The 21,236-nt window shown below is 37.1% G+C and overlaps 1 protein-coding gene and 1 non-coding gene across 2 annotated transcripts; one reads left to right on the forward strand and one right to left on the reverse strand.

Annotated features, from left to right (window-relative positions):
* Positions 1-554: 554 nt before the first annotated feature.
* On the reverse strand, positions 555-20,606 carry mrp-8 (Multidrug resistance-associated protein 1). Its single transcript, NM_067197.5, has 21 exons — positions 20,562-20,606; positions 19,911-20,051; positions 19,170-19,277; positions 15,625-15,741; positions 15,298-15,399; positions 15,040-15,241; positions 13,203-13,323; positions 13,044-13,155; positions 12,244-12,441; positions 12,018-12,188; positions 10,530-10,835; positions 10,018-10,164; positions 8,815-9,117; positions 6,731-6,965; positions 6,005-6,559; positions 4,575-4,729; positions 4,257-4,529; positions 2,595-3,118; positions 1,593-1,859; positions 793-987; positions 555-744 (listed from the first exon to the last, which is right to left on the reverse strand). The coding sequence occupies exons 1-21, from the start codon at positions 20,598-20,600 to the stop codon at positions 630-632; spliced, it is 4,386 nt and encodes a 1,461-aa protein (NP_499598.2). The 5' UTR covers positions 20,601-20,606; the 3' UTR covers positions 555-629.
* Y75B8A.53 lies at positions 19,674-19,725 on the forward strand. Its single transcript, NR_052798.1, has one exon. It is a non-coding gene; the product is annotated as an Unclassified non-coding RNA Y75B8A.53 (non-coding RNA).
* Positions 20,607-21,236: the final 630 nt, after the last annotated feature.

Here is a 21,236-nt window from a genome sequence, read left to right on the forward strand (position 1 = left end):
TTTCCGGAAAATCGGCAAATGCCGGAAATTAAAAATTCAGGCAATTCGGCAAATTGCCGGAATCAAAAATTTCCGGCAAATCGGCATATTGCCGGAATTGAAAATTTCTGGAAAGTCGGCAAATTGTCGGAATTGAATATTTCCGGAAAATCGGCAAATGCCGGAAATTAAAAATTCAGGCAATTCGGCAAATTGCCGGATATGAAAACTTCCGGCAAATTGTGGTTTTGCCCTTTTTGTTCCTGGAAATTTCAATTTTAATCCGCAAAATTGTACGTATCCTATGAATGTTCTAAATAGGAGTTTCCGGCAATTTGTCGATTTGCCGGAAAATAAATTTGCCGAACGTCAATTTCCGTCCACTCCTGAGCCAAACTCACGTTTTTCCACGTACAAAGTCGTAAATCGTAAATCGACATGCACCGCCTTTTGTTTCCAAAATTCGAGCAATAAATCGACGCTACAGTAGTCTTATTTAAACCATTACTGTAGTTTTCTTTTCGCTACGAGATATTTTGCGCGTCAAATATGTTGTGCAATACGCATTCTCGTAATATTTTTCTAGAGAAACCGTTGAATATTTATCAAATTTTTATTGAAATTCCAACAAAAAAATTTTTTTTTAAAGATCACTGCTTTCTATTTTTCTCATTTAATAGTTGAGAATACAAAGAATCCGGATTCAACAACAAATTCGACGGCGTATCGAATTCGGCGACTCGTCCAGCATCTAATACTACGATTCTGCAACAAAAAAAAGTTTAAAGGATCATTGGAATTTGAGAACTTTACCTATCAGAATCTACAATAGTATCCAATCGATGAGCTATTGAGATGGTGGTTGATTGTGGGAAATGCTGTCGAATGGCTCTTTGTACAATTCCGTCGGTTACTGTATCGACGGACGCAGTTGCTTCATCCAATATTACTATACGGGCTCCACGGAGCAACGCGCGGCACAGACAGAGAAGTTGACGCTCGCCAACGCTGAAAACAACAATTAATTTTAAACATTTTTAAAATTCCGGTGAAAGTGCGCTCCACTGACAAATTAACACGCTCCGCTACTATAAGTTGAGCAAGCAAATTAAGCAAATCGGCAAATTGTCGGCTTGCCGATTTGCCAGAAATTTTCAATTCCGGCAATTTGCCGATTTGCCGTTTTTCCGGCAAATTTGGCAAATCGGCAAATTGTCGGTTTGCCGATTTTCCGGAAATGTTCAACTCCGGCAATGTGCCAACTTGTCGATTTGCCGGAAAAATCGTTTGACCGTAAATTCAAACGTTTTCAGTTCTTTCAAGTTTTCGGTAAATCGGAAAATTGCCGAAATGAAATATTCCGACAAATCGGCAATTTGCCAGAATTGAAAAATTCCGGCAAATCGGCAAATTGACAGAATTGAACAAAATTATCGGCAAACCGGCGAATAGGCATATTTGCCGAATTTTGCCGAACCGGCAATTTGCCGAAAAAATGGCAATTGCCGACACAGCACAAAGCGGCTTTGCCGCTAATACCTAACGAGACCCAACGAGTGGGGGGCGGAACTTCTCCACTTTGCCGTGGAGCGCGTTTGCACCTCAAAACAAACCTCATATTTTTTCCACCTTCTGCAATATATCGATCCAGTGTCTTGTCATCTTCCTGTGCAAACTGTTTCAATTGACAAATTTCCAAGCAATTCCAAATTTGATCGTCGGAATATTGATTGAAAGGATCCAAATTGAATCGGAGAGTTCCTGAGAAGACGACTGGTTCTTGTGGAATAATTATGAGTTTGGAGCGGAGCTGATGAAGGCCTATTGTATCGATTTCCACGTCATCAATTTTTATGGTGCCGGATTCTCCTTCGATCATTCTGGAAATCAAGGTAGGTTTGAAGATAGGCGTAGATAGGCACGTAGGCAGTAGCAGTCACGTAGGTACGCACGCAGAAATGGGCATGTAGCTTGACAAGTATGTGAATAGTTAGACTAGTAGTTAGGCACACAAAGCGGTAGGCATGCATGTAGGTAGGCACGCAGGCAGAAGCAGTTGCATAGGTAGGTAGGTAGCCATCATATAGATAGGCCCATAGATAGAGTTAGCCTTGTAATTTGGTACGCACACACATACTTTTGTGCCTACCTGACTTGGTAACGTACATATGTGCATAGGTAAGTAAGTAGGTTGACAGGTACGTAGGCAGAGTTAGGCGCGTAGGTGGACACAAAGGCAAAAGTAGTCACGTAGGTAGGCAGGCATGCCTGTAGGTCGGCACGCATGTATGTATGCTGGTAGGCATGTTGGCAGGGTTTGGCGCGTAATTAGGTATGCAGTATTTAACTAGGTAGGCATGCATGTTTGTAGGCACGTAGATAGGGGTAGCCACCTAGGTAGGTACGCAGGCATACAAACATGTACAAAGGCAGATTGACAGGCACGTAGGCAGAGTTAGTTAGGTATGCAATTATTTAGTTAGGCAGGCGAGCAGGCACTTAGATATAGGTAGTTTTGTAAGTAGGTACGCACGCAAATATGTAGGTAGACAGGCTTGATCATGCCTACATGCCTACCTTTGTGCCTACCTGCCTTTGCCTGCTCTAAAACGTACCTATACAATGCCATAGTCAATGAACTCTTCCCGGATCCCGTCCTCCCAATGACTCCGATTCGTTCACCTCCTTCAATTTTCAAATCGATATTTTTCAAAACCAGCGGCAAATTCTTTCGATATCTCATCGAAAAACCATCCAACTCGATTTTCCCCTTCACCGGCCACTTCTCCTCATTCTCCAAACTTTTTTCGATTCTCCATGGAGCTTCTGGCTCCAGCTTCTGATATTCATTGACTCGTTCAACTGACACAATATTCGACTCAATTTCACTGACACTTCTCACACAAATGTTCAAAACTTCGGTGATGGTTAGAGCGTATGATACTGATAGTCCAGCCATTCCGGGTGTTAGCCCAAAATATTTAGTAGAGAGTGTGGCTGATAGAGAGGCGAAGAGTACACACGTGTTTCCGAGTAATTCGAGTCGAGTGGCTAACCATCTATTTGACATATGAGATAGATAACGGCATTGTGCAAATTTATCCACATTTGTCGATAAAGCTGTAGTCGTGCGTTCCGTCTGAAAATCGAGTATTGGGTTTTTGGGGTGTTCAATTGCAAAAGTTTGTCTACAGTAACCCCATTGTACCCTGGCATGATGCATGGCAGAAGTAGAAGTGCTTGCAGCCGACAAATTACGGGTTGAAACTGTTAGCAGACAATTCCTTACGGGTCAGAATTGCTTGCAGCCGACAGTTCACTAGTCGAAACTACAAGCAGACGACACCTCACGAGTCAGAATTTCTTGCAGCCGACAGCGCACTAGTCTAAACTGTTAGCAGCCGACATCTTACGGGTCAGAATTGCTTACAGCCGGAAGCTCACTGGTCGAAACTTTGAGCAGCCGACACCTTACGGGTCAGAATTGATTGCAGCCGACACTTTAGATATTTAAACTGTAAGCAGCCGACACCTTAGGTTAACAATTGCTTGCATCCGACACCTTGCGGGTCAGAATTTCTTGCAGCCGATGCCTTATAGGTAGGAACTATAAGCAGCCGACACGATAGAAGTCGAAGCTCTAAGCAGCCGGCCCCTCACGGGTTAGAGTTTCTTGCAGCCGACGTCTCGCAGGTAGAAAATATTAGCAGCCGACATCTTACGGGTCCGATTTGCTTGCAGCCGACACCTTAGAGGCCGAAGCTGTAAGCAGCCGATACCTTAAGGTCCTGAGTTTATTGCAGCCGAAGCCTCACAGATAGAAACTGTTAGCAGCCGACAGTTTACGGGTCAGAATTTCTTGCAGCCGACGCCTCACAGATAGAAACTGTAAGCAGCCGACATTTCACTAGTCAGAATTTCTTGTGGCCGACACTTTAGAGGACGACACTCTAAGCAGCCGACAGTTTACGAGTCAGAATTTCTTGCAGCTGACGCCTCACAGGTAGAAACTGTTAGCAGCCGACAGTTTACGGGTCAGAATTTCTTGCAGCCAACACTTCACAGGTCGAAAATGTAACCAGCCGACACGCCAGAAGTCAAAGCTCTAAGCAGCCGACACCTTACGGGTCAGAGTTTCTTGCACCCGACGCCTCACAGGTAGAAACTGTTAGCAGCCGACACTTTACGGGTCGGAATTTCTTGCAGCCGGCATCAGCCGTAAAGCGCGTTTCCGCACAATAAGTTCTGGAATACAGTGGACGCAACTTTTCCCCTACCTTATCAAACGCCCTGATTGAACTTGCACCATGAATTGATTCAGCAATCGTTGACAAAATCGGTGACCGATTAGCACTCTCCAGACGTTTTAATTGCCTCGATGTAGGAATATAGTAGATCATGACAAAGTAGTAGATCAAAATTAAAGGCGCCGCGCAAACCAAGAAAATTGGAGTTGAGATGGAGATCAGTACAAGGATCATGCAAGCATTGAGTAAGGTTTGTGTGCACATTCGGATGTTGTCCTGAAGCTTGTCGATTACGTCGAGATCCTGAAATGATGGTTATTTCTGGAAATCTGCTCAATCATAGCTTACTCTTGATAATCGATTGATTATTCTTCCAGTTGGAGTTGTGTCAAAAAATGAGATCGGAGCAACCAGAAGAGCATGAATTAATGGAGAATGGAGTCCATAGGAAGCTCGGAGACTTCCGATTGTGAGAACGGTAAAGGCCAGAGCAAGTAGGAGCACTGAAAATTTTTTTTAGATGTGAAAATTTTGGCAAAGCTTTTGGTGAGCGGCAAATTTGGCAAATTTGCCCAGCGCGGAAAATTTGGCAAAACCACATTTTTGATATTTTCTGTGCTTGGAAAATTCGGCAAATTTACCGAGCTCGGAAAATTCGGCAAATCTGCATTTTTGACATTTTCCGTGCTCGTGAAATTCGGCAAATCCGCATTTTTGATATTTTCCGTGCTCGGAAAATTGAGCAAATTTGCCGAGCTTGGGAAATTCGATAAATCCGCATTTTTGACATATTTCGTGCTCGGGAAATTCGGCAAATTTTGCCGAACTCGGGAAATTCGATAAATCGGCATTTTTGACATTTTCCGTGCTCGGAAAATTTGACAAATTTGCCTAGCTCGGCAAACGACAAATTCGGCAAATTCGGCAAATTTGCCGAGCTCGGGAAATTTGGGAAATCCACATTTTTGACATTTGCCAAGCTCGCAAAATTTGGCAAATTTGCCCAGCGCGAAAAAATTCGGCAAATCTGCATTTTTGACATTTTCCGTGCTCGGAAAATTTGGCAAATCCACAATTTTCATATTTTCCGTGCACAAAAAATTCGGCAACTTTGCCGAGCTCGGGAAATTCGGCAAATCTGCATTTTTGACATTTTCCGTGCTCGGAAAATTTGGCAAATCCACAGTTTTCATATTTTCCGTGCACAAAAAATTCGGCAACTTTGCCGAGCTCGGGAAATTCGGCAAATCCTCATTTTTTTCTATTTTCCGTGCTCGGGCAATCCGGCAAATTTGCCGAGCTCGGCAATTTCGGCAAATCGACAACTTTGACATTTGCCGAGCTCGGCAAATCCGGAAAATCCACATTTTTAACATTTTCCGTGCTCGGAAAATTCGGCAAATTTGTTGAGCTCGGAAAATTCGGCAAATTTGTTGAGCTCGGAAAATTCGGCAAATTTGTTGAGCTCGGAAAATTCGGCAAATTTGTTGAGCTCGGAAAATTCGGCAAATCCACGTTTTTGACATTTTCCGTGCTCGGGAAATTCGGCAAATCCACATTTTTGACATTTTTGGTGCTCGGACATTTCGCCAAATTTGCCGAGCCCGGGAAACGGCAAATTCGGTAAATTTTCCACACAATCCTGTTTCAGGCATTTTCATGAACTTTTTTCTAGTTCAAAGTGCTCCTCTGCCTCTAATCTTTTTTGAAGTTACATATTCAAAAGGCCACGTTTCGATTGCTGCTAAAAAATTCTCCATAAAACCCCGCAAACTCACTTTCCAATCCTCCGAATCCTGCGTAAACAATCAAACGTGTCTCAACACTGACTGGACCATCAACCGAACTCGTTGAATTCAAATAGTCCACGGAGCTCAAGGTCGCTTTCTTAATCGCCGCGTTCTCATTTGACCAATCAGATAGCCAAAGAGATCTCATAATCATGACTGTGAAATGAGCAATGAAAAATATCAAAAACGCTGAGGAATTGAATATTCCCATAGTTTTGATATAAAGCTGATAGACACTCTTCTTCACTCGACCCAACTGCACATTCTCCACATTTTTCTCCACTTTCTGGGGCTTCTCCTCAGATTTTCTAGATTTTTCCGAAAAATGTGAATTCGTCCGATCGATTTGACTGCTCTTCTCGATTGCGCCATTATCTCCATTTTCTAACACAGGTACAGGTGGTGTTACAGATGCTTCCGAACTTTCAGCTTCTTCATCAGCCACGTCTTCATCCGAATTTTCACATTCAGACCAAAGTCTTCCAAATGGTCCATCTACATATGCAATGTCTTCGAAGGATCCGTGTTGCACAATTTGGCCGTCTGAAAGAAGCCGATTAGGTTTTTAGGAATTAGGCTCAGGCTTTGGCTTTGGCTTAGGCTTAGGCTCAGGCTCAGGCTTAGGCTCAGGCTCAGGCTTAGTCTTAACTTCAGGTTTGTGCGGAAGATGATTTGGAGTATTTAATTTAAAAATTTGGTCACATTGCACCATACCTTCAATAACATAAATAGTATCCACATATTTTGTATACTGTAGATTGTGGGTCACCAAAACTCGAGTCTTCGATCTTAAGAGCCCATCCGGCCCAATAACTTTATCGAAAAGAGCTCTTCCAACATGTGCATCAACTGCTGATAATGGATCATCCAGTAGATAAATGTCCTTGTCTTGATAAACGGCTCTTGCGAGTGAAATTCGAGCTTTCTGACCTCCGGATAGTGTTATTCCCTGAAAATCGGCAAATTGGCAAATTGACAGAATTGAAAATATCCGGCAAATCGGCGAATTGCCAGAATTGAAAAATTCCGACAAATCGGCAAGTTGCCAGAATTAAAAATTTCCGGAAAATCGGCAAGTTGCCAGAATTAAAAATTTCCGGTAAATCGACAAATTGACAGAATTGAAAATTTCCGGCAAATCGGTAAGTTACCAGAATTGAAAATTTCCGGTAAATTGGCAAATTGCCAGAAATGAAATATTCCGGGAAATCGGCAAATTGCCAGAATTGGAGTATTTTGGAAAATCGGCAAATTGCCAGAATTGAAGTATTTTGGAAAATCGGCGAATTGCCAGAATTGAAAAATTCCGACAAATCGGCAAGTTGCCAGAATTAAAAATTTCCGGAAAATCGGCAAATTGCCAGAATTGAAGTATTTTGGAAAATCGGCAAATTGCCAGAATTGAAGTATTTTGGAAAATCGGCAAATTGCCAGAAATGAAATATTCCGGGAAATCGGCAAATTGCCAGAATTAAAAATTTCCGGAAAATCGGCAAATTGCCAGAAATGAAATATTCCGGGAAATCGGCAAATTGCCAGAATTGGAGTATTTTGGAAAATCGGCAAATTGCCAGAATTGAAAATTTTCGGGAAATCGGCAAATTGCCAGAATTGAAAATTTCCGGTAAATTGGCAAATTGCCAGAATTGGAGTATTTTGGAAAATCGGCAAATTGCCAGAATTGAAAATTTTCGGGAAATCGGCAAATTGCCAGAATTGAAAATTTCCGGTAAATTGGCAAATTGCCAGAAATGAAATATTCCGGGAAATCGGCAAATTGCCAGAATTGGAGTATTTTGGAAAATCGGCAAATTGCCAGAATTGGAGTATTTTGGAAAATCGGCGAATTGCCAGAATTGAAAAATTCCGACAAATCGGCAAGTTGCCAGAATTAAAAATTTCCGGAAAATCGGCAAATTGCCAGAATTGAAGTATTTTGGAAAATCGGCAAATTGCCAGAAATGAAGTATTTTGGAAAATCGGCAAATTGCCAGAATTGAAAATTTTCGGGAAATCGGCAAATTGCCAGAATTGAAAATTTTCGGGAAATCGGCAGATTGCCAGAATTGAACATTTCCGGCAAACCGGCAAATTGTCAGAATTGAAATATTCAGGCGAATAGGTAAATTGCCAGAATTGAAAATTTTCGGGAAATCGGCAGATTGCCAGAATTGAACATTTCCGGCAAACCGGCAAATTGTCAGAATTGAAATATTCAGGCGAATAGGTAAATTGCCAGAATTGAAAATTTCCAGTAAATCGACAAATTGACAGAATTGAAGTATTTTGGAAAATCGGCAAGTTGCCAGAATTGAAAATTTCCGGCAAATCGGTAAGTTGCCAGAATTGAAAATTTCCGGCAAATCGGCAAATTGCCAGAATTGAAAATTTCCGGTAAATTGGCAAATTGCCAGAAATGAAATATTCCGGGAAATCGGCAAATTGCCAGAATTTAAAATTTCCGGGAAATCGGCAAGTTGCCAGAATTGAAAATTTCCGGAAAATCGGCAAATTGCCAGAATGGGAAAATTCCGGAAAATCGGCAAGTTGCCAGAATTGAAAATTTCCGGCAAACCGGCAATTTGCCGATTTGCCTGGTCTCAATTATATGGAGCTTGAAAACTGAAATTTTTTGCAACAAAAGTTTCAAAAATTCATAATTTTGGCAAATTTGTCCATTTTTTGCCCATGAAATTTCAGAAAATCGCCAAAATTGACGCCCATCTTTATGAGCCATGGAAAATCAAAATTCACCCTTTTCAGTAAATTTCAAGATCCCCAACCAAAAAAAGACTCACATTTTCGCCGACCATCGTATTCTCTCCTTGTTGAAAATGTCGAAAATCCGTCTTCAATTGACATGAACCAACAACTTGATCATAAAAATAATTGCTCAACTCATTTCCAAACAGAATATTTTCTTTAATAGTTTTATTGAAAATCCACGAATGTTGGGGCACATACGCAATCGAACCGCCCACTTTGACACGCCCATCCAGAAGGACCATTTCATCGAGAACTGCACTCAAAAGTGATGATTTTCCACCTCCAACACTTCCAACAATAGCAATTAATTGGCCTGGTTTGATGGTGGCGGAGAGCTGAAACGATATTTTAAATAATTGGTAATTTGCCGGTTTGCCGGTATTTTAGATTTTCGCCAAATTTCCGATTTGCCGAACATTAATTTGCCGGAAGTGCTTAGAGGGATTTTTTATATGACAGAAGGACTAAAAATTGTGCCTTTTTGAAATTTTTTGCCCGTTTTCTTTAGATATTTGGATAGAATTTGATTAGTTTTCAAAATAGATGTGGAAATATTTAAAAATAATTTAAATTCTGAAATTTCCAAAACAAATGTGCAAAACCACAATTTGCCAAAAATTTTCGGCAATTTGCCTGTTTGCTGATTTGCCGGAATTTTTGATTTTCGACAAATGCCAATTTGCCGAACATCAATGTGCCGGAAGTGTTTAGAGAAATTAAACTTTTTTTGGCAAATTCAAAAAATCGGCAAATTGCGGGTTTGCCGATTTGCCAGAATTTTTTAAAATCGGCAATTTTTCGATTTGCCGGACATTTTTGGCAAATTCGGAAAATCGGCTAATTGCCGGTTTGCCAATTTGCCAGAATTTTTTCAAATTCCGGCAATTTTTCGATTTGCCGGAAATTTGAATTCCGTCTTTTTGCCGATTTGTCGATTTGCTCGAAAATTTTGGCAAATTCAGCAAATCGGCAAATTGCCAATTTGCCGGAAATTTTCGGCATATTTAGCAAATCGACAAGTTAGCCGTTTTGCCGGTTTGCCAGAAATGCTCGGCGAATTCAGCGAATTGGAAAATTTCCGATTTGCCGGAAATTTTCGGCAAATTCAGAAAATCGGCAAATTGCCGGTTGGTCGATTTGCCGGAATTTTCAATTCCGGAATTTTGCCGATTTGTTGATTTCCCGATTTGCCGAAAAAAAAACCACTGGTCGCCCACGGTTTTTTTTGAGCTTACATCCTTAAGAACCGGCGGATTCTGTGGTCCTTTCCAATTCAACGAAGCATTTTTGAATACAATAGCATTTCCCAAAGCAACTTCCGTTTTTCGTTCCATCTCCTCATCATTCAGGAATTGGCGGAGACGTTTGTTGGATACACGGGCCTGTAAATATGGCCAATTTTTAATATTCTCTTTTACTTTGGTTTTACGGAAATATCTCAAAACCCATGGTAGTTCTTGAAATATTTCCAACTTTCAAAATGTTGCCAAAGAATTTTTCTACATTTTTTTCAATTTCCCAATTATTTAATTTTATGTCAGAAAAGGCTAGAGCAGCTGACATCAGGCGGGTCTGTTTTGAAACACCCAAGGTATTTTAGAAAATCGGCTCAAAACAAACCTGTCAGATGTCAGCTGCTGTAACTTTTTTTTGGAATATAGTTTTGGAATATAGTTATATAGTTTTAAAATTGACGAAAATGTAGAAAAAAAAACAAAAAAAAATAGAAGATTCCATTCCAACTTACCTGAACCAAAGTATTGATCAAATTGGCCACCATTCTCATGGGCTGTCTCAATTGATTGAATATAGTAAGTGCAACAAATGCAACAGACGGAGTAAGTCCATTTTCGTCTGGAGACCATAAAACATAACATGTGAATGATCCGATTGCTACCAAGAAGGGACTTGCCGCATTTGCAACGTCGACAATTCGACTCAAAATGCACACATTTCGGAGCATTTTCACCTCTTTTGCACGAAGGCGGTTTATTTGGTCTTCGAATGACTCTTCCCAGGCGTAGAGTTTTACAACTTTGATTCCGTTTAACATCTACAAAATTGGGGATATTTAATTATTTTGGCGGGAAATTCAAATTTTCTGACAACAATTTTTGCGAGAAATTCAAATTTTTCTGAAAAGAATTTTGGCGGGATATTCAAGTTCTCTGAGAAACAATTTTGGCGGGAAATTCAAATTTTCTGAGAAATAATTTCGGAAAATTTAAATGTCCTGAGAAATAATTTTGGCGGGAAATTCAAATTTTCTGAGAAATAATTTTGCTGGGAAATTCAAATGCTCTAAGAAAAACTTTAACCCAAAATTTCAAATTTTTCTGAAAATGATTTGACGGGAAATTCAAAGTTTCTAAAAAAAAAAGATTGGCAGGAAATTCAAATTTTTCTGAAAATAATTGGACGGGAAATTCAAAGTTTTTCAAATAATTTTTTGGGGGAAATTCAAATTTTCTTGTAGCAATGGCGCCAAACTTAAAATTTCTGAGAAACAATTTTGGCGGGAAATTTAAATTTTCGGAAAAAGGATTGGCGGGAAATTCAAGTTTTCTTATACCAACTTTGATGTTAGATTCAAATTTTCTGACAAAAGTTTTGGCGGGAAATTTAAACTCTCTGAGAATTAATTTAGGCGGGAAATTCAAATTTACTAAAAAAAAAGGTTGGCGGGAAATTTAAATTTTCTGATTGTGAGAAATAATTTTGGCGCAAAAAAGCAAATATTCTGAGAAACAATTTTGGGGGGAAATTCAAATTTTAATTAAAATAATTTTGGCGGGAAATTTCAATTTTCTAAAATGCATTTGGCGGGAAATTCAATTTTCTGAGAAACGATTTTGGCGGGAAATTCAAATTTTCTGAGATCAATTTTTGCGGGAAACTTAAATTTTCTCAAAAAAAAAATTACGGGAAATTCAAATTTTCTAAAAAAAAGGTTTAAATTTGGGGGGAAATTAAAAATTTTTTTCAAAGAAAGGGAATTCAAATTTTCTCATAACAACTTTGGCGCCAGATTCAAAATTTCTGACAAAAGTTTTGTGTCAGGCTGTCCCATCACGGATTGATCTACGAAAAATGCGGGAATTTTTTGGCCAAAAAAATGTGACGTCAGCACGTTCTTAACCATGCAAAATCAGTTGAAAACTCAGTGCCTCTTCTCCCGCTTTTTTTGTAGATCTACGTAGATCAATCCAAGATGAGACACTCTGACACCATGTACCTCATTAGACAACTTCGTCCTTTCATCCTTGATTTTCATCTGTTTCTGTTGGGACAACTTGATAAATCTCGAAGTACACAAATTCAGTGGAATGAATAATATCATAATGCAAACTCCAGCCATTGCCGCCCATCCCAGTGTTATGGCCAACATTGTCATGGCTAATGTTACCTGAAAATTAAAAAAATAACAATTTCAAAATTACCTAGCAAAAAGTATGAATTACCTGAAACGGAACCGACCACATATTCTGAAGATAAGGCACAGAATGAACAATAATTTCAATATCAACAGCTGCATGGTTAAGAATCTCTCCAGCTGTTCGATTTGACCGGGCTGATGGACTTAATCGGAGGATTTTGTGAAGAATTGCATTGCTGAGTACGGTTTGATAGTATACCGCTTGACGGCACATTCCCGCAATCTAAAAATATTTCTTATGTACCAAAAGTGTTCTTTAGGCCTAAAATGGTCCAAAACTACCAAACTTTGCATGTAAGGAGACGTTTTAAAAGTTTTTCAAAAAAAAAGTTATGGCCGCTCAAAGTTTCGGAAAAAATAGTCCATTTTTAGCTAAAATCTCAAATTTGGCAGCTTTTCGGTGTCGCTGCGGTTGGTGCTCAATTTTTAAAAGTTGCCAAAAATAAGCCATTTTTTCCGAAACTTTGAGCGGCCATAACTTTTTGTTGAAAAAAATTCAGAATGTCCCATTACGAAATTTGGTATTTTTGGACTATTTTGGGTATAAAAAAGTAAAGTCTCAAATTTCGGTACACGGGATTTTGGCCTTCCTTATTGAATTTTTCGCGCTCCATTGACAATCGCCTGCCGGACAACGCGTGGGAAAGTGTCGTGTACTCCACACGGACAAATACATTTAGTTTTACAATCGAGCCGCGACGCGACACGCAACGCGCCGTAAATCTACCCCAGATATGGCCTGGCCTAGTTCGGCAAACTCTTCCATTTCAAGTTATGAAGGAGCCACCTTTAAATCGAAATTTTTACATTAAAAAAATTCAATACCTGATAATTTTGAAGTAACGATCTGGTGGTTGAGCAAGAAAACATTATGCAAGCAATTGCAATACCAAATGACAATGGCTGGTCGTGAAGAGATACATAGTCGATTAATTGTCCGAAGTTTCAGAAAATTAGAATAATTTCCAGACAAAAAGTACTTACTTTAAAAGAATTGGATTAAGATAATGAACAATGTCAGCTGTAAGTCTGGCAAGAGTTAGGGTGATTATTGTGGCACGCTGGATACGAATGAATGGCCAAACTATTGAAGTTTCTCCGGATTCTGGAATTTTTTTGGAAATTATTTGTAAATTATTTGTGTTTATTTGTAATTTGATGGAATTGTAGGTATTTAAAATAATTTTTAAAAATTTGTTGTGATTTTTTTTGTGGCAAATTGCCGATTTGTCGTTTGCCGAATATTAATTTACAGGAAGTTTTTAGAGGAATTTTTTATAAGACGGAAATACTTAAAACTATGCCTTTTTGAAATTTTTTTCCTCGTTTTTTCTAGATATTTTCATAGAATTTGCTTACTTTTCAAAATAGATGTATTTTCATAGGATGAGTACAATTTTGCCGATTAATATTAAACTTCTGAAATTTCAAAAAAAAATGCGCAAAACCACAATTCGCCGAAAGTTTTTGGCAAATTCGACAAATTGCCGGTTTGCCGATTTGCCGGAATTTTTCTGATTTGTCGGAATTTTTTAATTCCGGCAATTTGCCGATTTGTCTGAAATTTCAGTTCTGGCAATTTGCTGATTTGCCGATTTGCCGGAAATTTTTGGCAAATTCAAAAAATCGGCAAATTGCCGGTTTGCCGATTTGCCGGAATTTTTCATTCCGGCAATTTTTCGATTAACCGGAAATTTAAATTCCGGCTATCTGCCGATTTGCCAACTTGCGAGAAAATCTAAATTCTGGCTATTTGCCGATTTGCCAAGTTGCCGGAAAATGTAAACTTGTTTTCTAGATTAAAAAATTCGAATGATGGAAAAATTCTTTAAAAAATCAGAAATTATGGTTTTACGAATTTCATTTTTTCATTTTTTGTAGACTTTTTAAAATTGAATCCTCCATTTTACAATCATTTAAAACATTAAAAATTAAAAAATAAAACATTTTCAAACTTTTTTTCAAATTTTAGAGATTTAGATACATAGCTTGTACGGAAGTATTTTTTTAAAAATAGATAAAAATATATAAAAGCTGATTTTTTCAAAAATTCAAAAGTATGGGAAAATCATATGGAGTCATTCTTTTTTATTTCATAAAACTGTTCAGCATAGTCAAAAATACCAGAAAATGCCAATCAAAGTACAATATGTGTACAGATTTTGTATAAAATTTAACAGTAGACTTTTTTTTTCAGATTTTGGGTTTCTTTAAAAATTTCATTTTCATATCAAAAATTTTTTTGATGTTTTCAAAATTCGAAAAATATATTTAAAAACGTAATCTTTTTTTTAAATTCTGAATTTTTAATTTTTTTTTTGAAAATTGAAAAATTAGATTTAAACCTTTTTTTATTAAATTTTTAGATTTCCACAAAATCAAATAATATATTTTCATATAAACAATTGTTTTTGAAAGATTTTTCGATGTTTTTGAAAATCAGAAAATCGAAAAAAATTTCGCTTTTTTTTCAACTTCTGGATTAAAAAAAAATTAAAGGATTAAAGGACGATCCGTTCTTCAAGTGCTATGCACTGGGGATCTGGGATTCAGGTACACTGCCTGGTGGTGATCCTTCTGCGCTGTAATTTAAGCCACGTCCTAGCCGGGGACTGTGGCCGATAATCAGTCGTGGATTGCTCCACTTCCCAATAGAGGCTGGGTGAACCTAGGGGGGTGAGGCCGGAATTGAGCTCGTGACCTCCAGACTGCTAGCGGCCACCACTACCGACTGAGCTATCTGCCCCCCCATTTTATTTTTTCTATATTTACTAAATAATTAGATTTTTTAAAAACATACAGAAATTCCCAAGAAACTCACTTCTCCCCGCTTTTTCCTTATCAAATTCGGCTCTCCACCGTGTATATAACCATTCTGAAGTGGCATTTTCGTTCAAATTATGCAAACTTTCATTGGTAAGTGGCTGTTTTGCACCAGCACGGATAAGGGGATTCAGCCAGCAGAAGAAGATTTTCGAGAGAAATGAACTTTTCTCTTCCGGTGTTTGTTCGATTTTTTGTTCCTGAAGTGTTAATGGGATTAATTTTAAATTTTTTAGAAAATTAAAAAAAAAGTTACATCCTCCCCTAATCGCTTTGTGGAGCTTGCTAGAAGTGCTGTTTCAGCCATCAGAAGCACAAATTCGGCAGTGACGCCGGCGTCAAATGTAGATTCGAATACCTGAAAAGTAGGCAGGCACAAATTTATGCCTGCCTACCTAGGTAGGCTTACACAAATTTCTACAATTCACAATTATTTGGTACAATTTTATTATTACAATTTCTCAAGTGAAAATTCCATGCAAAACTTGACGAGTCCTAAAGGTAGGCAGGCAGGCAGGCATAGGCACTTTTGTTTTTTGTAAAATTTTTGCATATTGGAATAAATAATAATTCAAAAACTTACTAAAACCAGAACCTGAACTGCTTTTAAAACGAGAAGAATCAGAAAAATGAGACAAAATGAGGGATGGATTGAGTGAAGACGTTTTGACAAGAGACTGAACCAAATGCAGCAGTTTGCCTGAAAATTATTTTTTTTTAATATGCAAAAAAACTCTTTAAATTCAATTTAAATACGGCTTCATCGAAATACAGCTGAAAATTAAAAAAAAAAATTAAACAAATTTTAAAAGTTGAATCCGGAAAAAATCTTACCAATATGTACACTCAAAATAATAAAACTGCGTGGCGTGTACTGCAGAAAACCTCATATTCAGGCCTCGCCTTTTTCTCGTCCACTCACGGAGAAAAGGCAAAAATTTGGGGACCAACCAATATCAGGCCGCCGACATCCTACGGGTTCCGCGCGCCGCTATGTTTAACTCGCAGCGGGCGGAGACAGCTCACCACGCCCACAGCGAGTTAAACATAGCGGCGCGCGGAACCCGTAGGATGTCGGCGGCCTGATATTGGTTGGTCCCCAAATTTTTGCCTTTTCTCCGTGAGTGGACGAGAAAAAGGCGGGGCCTGAATATGAGGTTTTCTGCAGTACACGCCACGCAGTTTTATTATTTTGAGTGTAGTGAACATTTTTGGTCAATTCAATTCCGGCAAATTGCCGGAATTGAAAATTTTTGGCAAAATGGCGAAATTGGAAATTTCCGAAATTTGCCAAAAATTTTCGGCAAATCGGCAAACCGGCAAATTACCAAAATTGAACATTTCTGGCAAACCGCTGATTTGCTGAATTTGCCAAAAAATTTCCGGCAAATCGGCAAACCGGCAATTTGCCAGAATTGCAAATTGCCGAAAAATCAGCAAACCGCTAATTTGCCGAATTTATCGAAAAAAAAGTTTTGGCAAAGAGTACTTAAAATTTTTTATAGAAATACGCAAAAGAACGCAGAAGGGGGCGGAGCCTGTTATCGATTTTTCTGGTGCTCGGGCATTTTGGCGTATTTTTGAAGTATATTAAATGAAATAATTAATTAAATTTATACAGAAAATTCCAACAATGTTTAAAAATTTATGAAAAGTACAAGTGATCAGATGAGAGAAAAATCAATACTAGGCTCCATTCTAGGCTACTTTGAGCTTCAAGTTAAATTTGGTCAAACTAATATAATCAATTAGACATTAACTTGATCAAATTCCCTCTTTAAAAAACTCTACATTTCTCACAAAAGTACAGACTTTTTTCATATGTTCCCGCATTTTTTTCTTGTCTTTTTTTCAATCATATGTACAAAAAATGTGTATCAATTTATTTCTTTTCATGTCTGCGTCTCTTTTCTCATGAAAAGAGCTGAAAAATACAGCAAAAAGACGAAAAAAAAGAGAGAATGCGGAAGAGTTCAGTTGTTATGGAAACACAAAAGAAATCATTTTTAATATTCATTTGGAGCAATAAAAACTTTTGAAAGTATATGTAATAGTTTTTTAAGATTGGCATTTTTTATTTTAATGGAGTTTGTTAGGGGGAAAATGTTACAAAAAAATTATTTTTTTTAAAGAAGGGCCGGAAAAATGATGAATACTATTTTTAAAAAAATTGAAATATACACTGAGAAATTCGTAGCTTTTTGCCCCGAAAAATAATTTAATATATAACTTTTAACAACTACATTTTTAAAAAATTTCAAATTTCAAGAGAAATCTAAAAATTGACATCAAAAATCTGAAAATTCACTTGAGGTTACGGGGGGTTATCACTTAAATTCTTTATCATTTTATCATCATTTTCTGCTCAATTGTCTTCTGTTTCTAGTGCTACCTGATTTTCACTACTATTATATTTGCCGCAATTTTTTTCGAAATTTTATTTTAACCTTAAAGCGGATAGATGAAAAAACCTTTTTTTTTCATAAATTACCAAGTTTTCTTCTCAAAAAAATGACTGAAAATGCGCCCGAAAAATTCGAAATAAATTATTAAATTTGCTCGGGAATTCAAATTCAAAAATAATTCCATTAAAGCAAAAATAAAAATTAAAAAATTTTTAAATAAAATTTTACTGGTGTTCCAAAGTAGTAAAATAGTATTTGAAATCAGTTTTTTTTCAAAAACCAAGAAATTGAGCTCCGCCGAGCAAAATATTGTCTATAAATCAAAAATTTTAATATCTTTACACAATTTTTCTCAATCTTTTTCTTGTATTCTCTCTTTTTCCCCATACTTTTTTGCTGTATTATTTGTATGAAATTTGAAACTAGATGGACATTTTGTGCACAATATGCTATGACCTCTACCTGGATATGGTGCTAAAAATTAGAAAATATCATAGTAGAATTTATTGTGAAAATTTTTTTGAAATTTCTTCGGTTAAAAGATAAAAATTGGTAATTACCCAGCTAGTTCCTACTATAATTTCGGAAGTTGACAAAATCATTTTTTTTAATTTTCTAAAAAAAATTTTTTTAAATTGGCACAAAGTTTTGAAAAGGCTGTTAGTGCGGCAAACGATAATTTCCGGCAAATCGGCAAACCAGCAATTTTCCAAAAATAAAAAATTCCGGCAAACCGGCAAGTCAGCAATCTGGCGAAAATAACAATTTCAGGCAAATCGGCAGATCGGCAATTTGCCAAAAATGAAAATATCCGGTAAATCGGCAATCTTCCAACAAAAAAAAACCAGCAAATGGGCAAACCGGCAATTTTCCAAAAATAAAAAATTCCGGCATGCGGCAAGTCGGCAATTTGCCGAAAATGAAAATTTCAGGCAATTCGGCAAACCGGTATTTTGCCAAAAATAAAAAATTCCGACAAATCGGAAAACCAGCAATTTGCCAAAAATAAAAAATTTCGGCAAGCGGCAAGTCGGCAATCTGGCGAAAATGACAATTTCAGGCAAATCGCCAATTTGCCAAGAATGAAAATTTCCGGTAAATCGGTGATTTTCAAAAAAAAAACTTGTAAATCGGCAAACCTGAAATTTTCCAAAAATAAAAAATTCCGGCAAGTTGGCAAACCGGCAATTCGCCCTGTATATTTTAGACAAAAACGAATTGATTTTGAAAAAAAAATTGCACGATATCTAGGCGTAGGTTTGCATACAATTTAAGAATTTTTTGTCATAAAAAATTTCTGGAAAATTCCAAGAAAAAATCCACCAGTCTTTCATAACATAATGCTCATGTTTTTGAAAGTTTCGAAAGCCCTCCGGTAGTAACATGATACATTGGAACCGCCCACACAAGTTACAAGAAATGATATGATATTTGATATGATGATGGTAAATGAGCACAAAAACATTCAGGAATTGTTTTTTTTTATTTTTGGGAAAAAGCTCAGATCTCAGGGTTTTTACTGGGAGAAAATCGAAAATCGAAAAAAAAAATGTTCAAAAAAATATCTGGAAAAATGACTGGGTATTTTTGAAATTTAGAATCTTTTCCAAAAAGAAAGAACGAAAAATCTGATATGTACCACATATCTCCTTTTCCACTGAAAAAAAATTCCCTTTTTTTGTGCTGCTCATTTTTATTTGCTCTTCACACCTATATAACTCACGTAGGAAAGTACTTGAAGAAATCGGAGAAGCGGCAAAAAATGATCAGTTTGATTGAAATAAAGTGCTCCGAAAACAGCATTGTCGACGAGCAGAAGCACTTGCAAAATCTGAAAATTCTTGGGATTTTTCAAATTCTGAAAAATGTCAACACAGACAATGATCAACAATGATCAATTACAAAATAGTGTCAATGATCATCATTTTTTGGTAAATCATCTATTTGTTTTATGTTGTTTGCACAGAATCTACAGCTGGAAAAAATCACAAAAAAAGTTATCAGCAGAATTTGAAAGTTTAATTGGTTCAATTTGAGTGGATTTTTTGAAATAGGCTTTAATTTTAACAGGTAGGACTATTGAAATCAGATAGTACAAAATTAAGCTAAAGCTTGGGCTTAGGCTTAGGTTTAGGCATAGGCATAGGCTTAGGCTTAGGACCAGGCTTAGGCATAGACTTAGGCTTAGGCTCAGGCTTAGTCTTAGGCATAGGCATAGACATAGGCATAGGCATAGGCATAGGCATAGGCAAATGTTTAGGCTTAGGCTTAGGCATAGGCTTAGTTTTAGGCTCAGGCTTAGGCATATGTATAGGCATAGATTTAGGCTTACGTTAAGGCCTTGGGAAGAAATTAGAAAAAGAAAAATTCCAAAAAAATCCAGAAAAAAATGGAAAAAACGTCAACAATTTTTTTATTGGTGACTTCCAAAAAATTGGGAAAAACTGATATATTTATAACTCACCAAATGTGCCCAAAAATATTTGGGAGCTCGCAACTTGGGCTCATTATCTCGAATAATTCGTACAAATACAGGTATGAGAAGCCAGAAAGCCAACAGTGGAATAGCTGCAATTGCATCACGAAATAATAAGCAATAGGGATCCTGAAATATGGAATAGAACATTTATAAGAGTACTTGTAGACTTGTAGGCTTGTAGAATTTGTTCAAATTTTTTTATTTAAAAATTTTGCGGATTTTCCAAGTTATTCAGGGTGTTCAGGAGTAGGTAAATATATTATTTTTAAATATTTTTAGTGAAGTTGAAATTTTTGCCGCCATAATTTTGCACGGTTGTTTTTTTTTTTGAGAAAAACGAAAACGGAAACGCCGAAAAATTAAATATTAAATTTAAATATCTGAAAAAAAATTAAATATCTGAAAATCCGAAAACCTCAATATATTTCTTAGAAACACCCTAAAATCGGTCTACATAAATATATTTAAAAATTCCAAAAAGCTTCCGAAATCTTCACCTTCTCCTAAATTTCCTAAAACTTTAAAAGTCTTCAGAAACTACATTTGGAACAATTTGACAGAACTCCAAAAAATTACAGATCGACTCAAAAACCAAGTTAAAACCCAAGTTGGACAAGAAATTCCAAAAAAAAATACCTTAAAACCATCTCCAAAGCATTCCTGCTGATACCTCATGTCGAGGGGGCGAGGGGGTTAGAAGTCAATCGAAAACGTCAACTTTTATAAACTCTGCCGAGAAGTTTCAACTATTCTACGGGATCACTTTACGACACACACAGGAGTCACGGAGCAAATTTGCATTTTCCAGTTTTTTTGAAACTGAACATGCCATTGTTGAACCTGAAAAACGGATAGACACCACATATCAATTGATCAATTCTGATTTTGTGAACTGTTGGAAAAGTATAACGTGAGTGACGTCATTGGAATTTCAAATTTTGGTTTCAATGGAAATAACGTTTCATCTTGAATTAAAATTGGTTACATAAAAAAGTCCACAATTTTTTTGCCAGCTGCAGTATTTCGTTCCAGAATATAGTTGATAAAATGTAGTCAGAAAAAAAATTTGGCTACATTTTGCACAGTAATATTTTTTTTTAACGATATCCTTCAAATATTTTTTTCAAATTCTAGTTTTTTAACGTTTTAGTTAAATTTCCACGTGGATTAGAAATTTATTCATATTGAATTTTCAAATTTTAGCATGAAAATGTAAGCCTGAAACAGAGCCTTGGGCTACGGACTAATCCTAAAACTGTCTGGGTCGGATAGATTTTGTGTAGATTTACGGCGCGTTGCGTGTCGCGTCGC

This window comes from Caenorhabditis elegans, chromosome III, assembly GCF_000002985.6.
Source record: "Caenorhabditis elegans chromosome III".
Taxonomy (NCBI): domain Eukaryota; kingdom Metazoa; phylum Nematoda; class Chromadorea; order Rhabditida; family Rhabditidae; genus Caenorhabditis; species Caenorhabditis elegans.